Raw genomic sequence first — 7,255 nt, 5'->3', positions numbered from 1 at the left:
TTAGGCCCATAACTTTTCTTCCTAGTCAGCACAGGTTTAAAGCTTTAATTTTTCCTTACAGTGTGATAGGCTCTTTCAACCCCTAGTTTCTCTATGACTTTTATCATGACTCTGTATGATTAAGAAATAGATGTTTTCTAGAAAAAAAAAAACAACTAGAAAAAGCAGGGTTTGGCCAAGCCAGCTCAGTCAGTCAACAGGTTCTCCAGCGCAGGATTGAGGATTAAAAAGAAAAAAGACAATAAGACAACCCTGTAGCATGACCCCAGCCAGTTCTGAGGCTGAGGCCAGTTTATTTTCTCCCAAACTACTTTTATACCATTTTAATTACATGCAAATAATAAGGTCAGTTCTAGGTGAAGGAACAAGCAAGACAATAAACATAAATAGTCAAGGAACAAGCAAGGTCACTCCCATGATCACTCTTTCTAAGGGCTTATCAGGATGACCTGGGTATCTGAGCCTATTTCCCTGTCCTATCCCAAAATCAGATTCTTGCCTAAAAGTGATTTCTTTGTTCTAGCCTAAAATTAGATTCCTGCCTGAGCTTACTGCCTTGTCCTGGCCCAATGTCAGATTCCTGCCTGAAGCCCATTTCTTTGTCTGGATCCAATGTCAGATTCCTGCCAAGTGGCCCCAAAAGCTCTCCACAAGGGTCCCTGCAAGGAAGAGAGAAACCTATGTTAGAACTTAACACAAAGCAGAAATAAGTTTTCTCCACATTTTAATATGTTATAACATTTTTAGAGGCCCAGCATTGGAACAGTGAAAACCAGGACTGACTTACTAGACCCACAGTAGCAACGGAGTGGAGGGCAGCCAGTGAGCACCTATGTCTGCTGTGTCCCATAACAGTGATCTCGTCATGGCGTTAAAAGGGAATAGCTTTGTATCCATCACAGTATGCAGATGCATTGGTACTCATGCCCGTGTGATAACCACAGACTTCCAGAACATCTCTTCCATGGGTGACTAGGTAGACATCATCCTGGACAGGTTTGCTACTAAGTTGCCCATCACCTGTATGCTGTGACAGATCCAGCCTTACTTAGCTCCTCATCAGCATGGTGGCCAACCCTGGGTGAAAAATGGCTTGGCCCCTACAAAACAGAGTTACTGATTGCTAACTCAGATTGGAAGATCTTTAAGCCCTTTGTTGGCTCTCTCTAGCTCATTGGCTACCTCCTCAGTGCTGATGGGTTTTATATCCACTGGTAGCTGTTTTGAACAGATGTTCAGGGTGCATTCCAACAAAGTCCAGAATACTTGCTGAAACTAGTTCCCAATTATTTTCTTTTAAGCAAAATCTCAATTGTTCAATTTTACCAATGAAGACTCAGGACTAGATGCTGTGGTGGAAGCCTGGAGCTCAGAGGCAGAGAAAGTGCCCAGTTGACCTTCCTCTTCAACTGACTCCCCAAAAGGAAAAGCAAGCTCTCCAAAAACCCTTTAAACTGAATGTCTCTCCCTTCCTTCTACTTCCTCTGTGTCTATTCATCCTCCTGACTTCCTCTAACTCTCTTTTTTTTTTTTTTTAAATTTTTCTTCCCATGTCCACTCCCTGTTAACTGGTTGCTTGCACTGCCTCTTGACCTGTGGTTAACTTTATTTTAATCCTGTTTATAATAAACAAAAAGCTCTTGGATTAAAGGTGTGTGCTAGGGTTGAGCCACACCATAACTAGAAACAGGTTTTTCCAGTAATTAACACAATGTCAGTAGGTTCGCAGTGTGGTTGAATATCCTGCAATACCCAAGTCATGCTGAATGCCTGGACCAGAACACAGTGTCAGGCATGGGAATCATCGTGTACACCAGAGTGAAGGACAAGACTACCCAGGAGAATAAATTAACCCTGCTTTTGAAAACCCACATTTTTGCTTTCAAATGAAATAGTTTTTCTTTAAAAAAGTTTTTATTCAGGTATGAGTTTGAAGATGTCTGAAGGAATATCCTTCTAAGAGGAACCTCAATAGAAATAAAACAAAACCCTGAATACAGTTGAACTAAGGGGACTGATAAAAAGTCATTTTATGTTCCCTGAGGGCATGAGGCAGGAGAGGGATGGAGGACAAAGGGAAGTTTCAGCTGAAGATCCTAAAGAATTCTATACAAATCCACAGTCTTGTTGGGCGTTTTGATTTACACTCCAGTAGGCTCCAATGGGCATTTTGATTGACACTTCAATGTAGCAGTGACATTTATACAGTTCATGTCTTGGGCTACTAAAATTTGCAATTAGGATTCTGAATATACTACTTTGGGGGAATTTGCATTGTTTTAAACATTGTACGTGACATGAAAATTTACCACTATTATTGTACTATTTGATTTTTATGCAGTTTAGTCTACATCCTATTCAGAAACACTGTATTTCATCTCAACTCACACATGTGGTTAGATCTAGATATTATCCACCTTACAGATTTCCAAAAGGAGAGAGTTGAACTATGAAGTGTTGTGATGGGAGGGCTAAGGGAGGGTTCTAAGCCAGGGTCTGGGAGGAAAGGAGATCTTATGGAAAGCATATCTCAGGGTTCCATGTTGTTCACTGGCATTAATTTGAATGTGAAGAGTAATGGTTGATTTAATTCTCTTAATGTATGTCTCTTCAAGATGTTCTCATTCTGGAGCAGAAGCACGTCTAGAAACTCCTTCTGCTAAAAAATTAACTGATATTGGAATCAGAAGAATCTTTTCCTCGGAGCATGACATTTTCCGGGAGAGTGTAAGGAAGTTTTTTCAAGAAGAAGTGATTCCTTACCACACAGAGTAAGTGCCCTCCCTCCCTGCTGTAACATAACAGACAGAAGGACTGGAACGTCACATACATGATACAAAAAGTACTTCCTTAGCCCATTCGCTGTTCTTCACAATAATACCATTGAGATCATAGGTAGAATTTCTAAGTTTTGCAAGTATTTTAGTATTATTATTAATTTTATTTTATTGAGACATTCTGTATCATTGTGTTCTTTAGACTGGTCTTGAATTCTTAGGTGCAAGCATTTTCTCCTCAGTTGCCCAAGTATCTGGGGCTACAAGCTTGTGCCACCACATTCAGCCTTTTAAAATGTGTCTCATTCAAGAGTGTGAAAATTTGTGGATTTACAAAGGAACCTAAGAATAGCAACAACAAGAACAAAAATGCCAAGCACCAGCTTCAGCTTGAGAGAGGGTGCTGAGGAAGGGGTGTTTGGGAGTGGCAGAAGAAACGACTCGAAGTCACTGATGGGTGCAAGCTGACAGCGCTGTGGTCTGCTCAGGGCAACTCTCTAGACAGCTCTCCAGTAGCTCATGGGTTTTTCTACCAAAGTCAGAAAACCTAGAAAAATGCTTAAAGAGCTGCAATAACTCTCTGGATAGCTTTTGCTCAGAAAACCTGCTAGACAAAATTCTAAAAGAGCTCTCGAGGATAGCTCAGCTCTTGTAGACCAAAACCCAGTCTTATTTGCATATCAATGTAATCATTTATCCCAGGTTCCCTTTTGATTATCCCATGAATCACCTTAGCCCCTTGATTCTTAGGAAAAGGCAGCAAGTACATTTTTTTTTTTTTTTTTTGAACACAGTGAGTCCTATCCAGTTCACTGGGCACAGTATTTGTGGTTGGCAAATCTAGACATAGAGACTATTTTCATGTGAGAAAGTTAGCCTTTTGTTTTCCAACTCCTTCACTGCCTAAGCTTGGCTATCCTGGAACTTGCTGTGTAGACAGACCTTGAGCTTAGGGATCTGCCTGCCTTTGTAAACACAAACAATACCCATAGCTGGGTGAGATCCTGCTTAGTGCTCCTTTATTACTTGAACCATGAATTTTGTTCATTTCCCTTCACTGACTTATTAGTGCAGCTGCCTCTATTCTTTCAGGTCCGTGGAGCGCCTCATACAATTCATATTACATCCTTATATTTTGCATAGTTGAGAAATCCTGTTTATATATTCTTGAACTCATGTTCTCAGAGTTCTTTCTCACAGCCTTAAGGGTGCTGTTTCTAATTATCATGGAGTCATTAGCGTTGGCAGGGAAAACATTGTGTGGAATATGAAAAATATGTACATTATAATGCAAGCCAGCCTTAGGCCTACTGCAGCTGTCCGCACTTCTGGAGACTTACATCCTACTGGCTCTGCTCCCAGGGATGGAACCATATCATACCACCCTTCTGTAGCCATGCAAAACCTGGCACAGTAACCTGTGGTTAAGTGGTGAATTCCTGGTACATTCCAATCTTTCTTTTTCTATGTTAAAAATGAATTTAAGTATGCAAATGTTAAAAAAGTCAGCCTAGTGAAACGGTAGGTCATTGGCCACTTCTAAATATTTATGCCATTGAGGTCATTTTTATTTTTTATTTTTTTATTTTTTTTGAGGTCATTTTTAAAAAGTCTTATAGATTTATTTATTTTACATGTATGAATGTTTTGCTTAAAAGTATGTCTGTGTGACCTCAGCATCCTGGAATTGTAGTTAAGGATGGTTACAAACCACTGTGTGGGTGCTAGGAATTGAGCCCAGGTCTTCTGCATAAAAGCAAGTGCTCTTAACTACTGAGCCATCTCTTTAGTCCCCTAACTGGCATCTCTTGATTAATCCTTTTATTATTGAACAAACAATTGATTTGTATTAAACTAGAATTTTGTTGTGTTTCAAAATTCACTACATTACATTGCAGATGGGTTTTATGTATTATTTAAGAACAGCTTTTATGAATTTTATATTCTTTTGAGACAAAGTGTATGTACCACTGGGACTTTCTGTGTAGACCAGACTAGCCTCAAATTCACAGAGCACTTTCTGCCTCTGCACCCCCCCCCCCCCCCCCCCCAGAGCTGGGATCAAGGGTATGAGCTACCATACCTGGTTTAAATACAGCATTTTAAGGAACTATGTGAAACATCTTTGGAAGTCCTGTTAAGGAAATTTTCATGACTATGTGGTACAACTAGAGCACCACCTAACCATGATAGCAGTGGCTATAAATTATAGGAATAGACCTCAGAGCAGGAGGGGACAAAAGATGGCAAAGCTAAGGAAGAAAGAAGAGGAAATAACACAAGAGCCAGATAGACATGGGAAGGCTTACGGCCAGTATCATCAGTTACCTTAAATTTAAGGACGTGTTCCCGCACAAGTCTCTAGTTCCTAGTGAGGCAGTTTGTATAATTTTAAGGAAGTTTGTCTGATTTTAAGTTTGTTATCTACAGATGGGAGAAAGCTGGAGAAGTGAGTAGAGAGGTCTGGGAAAAAGCTGGCAAGCATGGCTTGCTTGGCATCAACATCGCAGAGAAACATGGCGGTATTGGTGGGGACTTGTTCTCAACGGCAGTTACTTGGGAGGAGCAGTAAGTATGGAGCCATTTAGACTGGGGTCTTGTTTTGTGAGTTGTCTTTTCTGAAGTGATAATGAAAATACTTGCTAAGTTCTTGGAAGACTGAAAATTCAGTGTAAAATATGGGGATGACACCGTGTGTGTACCAAGTTTGGGATGTGGGAAGATGAGCCATGTTCTGAAAATCCTTTTATTGTTGTAGAAGTAGATGCTGTTGACAAGCCAGGTGCATCCTAGCATGCAGGAGTCAGAAGCAGGAGCATTGCCAAGAGTTCAAGGCTAGCTTAGGTTTACATAGTCAGTTCTAGGCCAGCCAGAGCTTCACAGCAAGAAGCTGCCTTAAAAGCAAGCAAACAAAAAGGAGTTAAAAAGATGACTATGTTTCCAGTGAGTTTATCCCCTCCCTCCTCTTAAAGAGCATAGCAGATTGGAAAAATATTCCATTGAAATATGCCAAAATTTACATTATAAGAATATGTAAATAGCTAAAATGACAGAAGATTATGTAGCAACAGTTCATCAAAAGGGAAATGCACTTAGATTTTATTTAATGAAAACGCTCTTCCTCACTAACCAGAGGTTCATAAATTATGTTGACCTGGAATTATCATTTTGTATATGTGTAAAATTTGTGAAGATGACAAATCCTGGTCCCCAGTAAGGACAAGATGGTTATGAAAGTAACACACTCATTCACATTTGTTGCATTAAGAAAAATGAATATTTCTGGGATTTCAATGTATATGAAAGGTGAATGAATGTGTCCCCGCCTGCGTGATTTGGGGGAATTTACTGTAAGAAGATAGCTTATTAGGAAAAAGGAATATCATGGTTGACCTTAATCCCCTAAATTGTGATGCAATTTAAATGTACTACAGTAGGAAGAGGAATATGTAAGTTATGCAACATAAATGATTTGGAATATTTTACATCTATTTAAGAACGTAATTTTTAAAAAAATTGTAAGCAGTAGGACTTAATCATCATGATTACCCAGAAAACAATGGAGTAAAAAGCTCACAGAGTGACTGCAGGTCCATTAGAGGGTCACCAAAGTGCTTTCCATAATAGGACAATTGCAGGTGGTCAGTATTTCAGCTCTTAGTTCATCAAATGAGTACAGTGGAGGGACTGCTAAAGCCCCATTACTGTGTTAGAGCCCACCGTGAAAAGGTCAGTAAAATCAGAGATGGCATGGGGAAGGTTGTGGGCTTAAGAGAAAGCAGGACAGCGAGACCTTAAGTAATTCTTCACTATGTTAGTAAAACTGAAAATTAAACTTAGGCCAATAGCTATTTCATGGTTCCCTTTTCCTCCTCTTTGGTTCTAAGAGCGTACTCAAACTGCACAGGCCCCGGCTTCAGCCTTCATTCAGACATTGTCATGCCCTATATTGCAAATTACGGCACAAAAGAACAGATTGAGCAGTTCATCCCCCAGATGACAGCGGGCAAGTGTATCGGTGCCATAGCCATGACAGAGCCCGGGGCTGGAAGGTAAGTCCTCATTTAGCTGGTTCTGAACTCTTCGAGGTTGTGTCCTAACAGCAAACATTTGCTAGGCACACTGACTGCACAGCTCTCCAGAAATGTGGGGGTTCTGCATTCGTGGGTTTACACAACCTTTGATTGAAAATATTTGGAAAAATAATTGCATCTGTATTGAAAGTGTACACATGTTTCTTGTCCTTATTTCCTAGGAAACATAGTATAGTATAGACATTTTTTTTACATAGCATTTCTGTGGGCCTGGATTTTGTCAATAATCTGGAAATTAAATTGTAGAGTATGTGGGAAGATTATGTAGGTTATATACAATGATGTGTAGGTTTTGGTATCTGGGAATTGTAGCTGCCAGCGGCCACTGGTTACTGTGTTCCTGAGAGGAAAGTTGGGGCTGAATGGGGCGGGGGCGGGGGGGGG

General features: G+C 40.2%; 1 protein-coding gene and 1 non-coding gene across 2 annotated transcripts in view; one reads left to right on the top strand and one right to left on the bottom strand.

Annotated features, from left to right (window-relative positions):
• Window positions 1-7,255, top strand: part of Acadl (acyl-CoA dehydrogenase long chain) — a 35,233-nt gene that overhangs the window by 3,963 nt on the left and 24,015 nt on the right. Inside the window, exons 2-4 of the mRNA XM_031367809.1 lie at window positions 2,616-2,771; window positions 5,208-5,345; window positions 6,665-6,829. Coding sequence (XP_031223669.1) covers window positions 2,616-2,771; window positions 5,208-5,345; window positions 6,665-6,829 — 459 coding nt within the window. The remainder of the gene's footprint in view (window positions 1-2,615; window positions 2,772-5,207; window positions 5,346-6,664; window positions 6,830-7,255) is intronic.
• Window positions 3,297-3,356, bottom strand: LOC116089572. The gene has a single exon (XR_004118361.1). It is a non-coding gene; the product is annotated as a U7 small nuclear RNA (small nuclear RNA).

The sequence above is a fragment of the Mastomys coucha genome, unplaced genomic scaffold, assembly GCF_008632895.1.
Source record: "Mastomys coucha isolate ucsf_1 unplaced genomic scaffold, UCSF_Mcou_1 pScaffold14, whole genome shotgun sequence".
NCBI lineage: Eukaryota > Metazoa > Chordata > Mammalia > Rodentia > Muridae > Mastomys > Mastomys coucha.
This window is presented reverse-complemented; position numbering and strand designations above follow the sequence as displayed.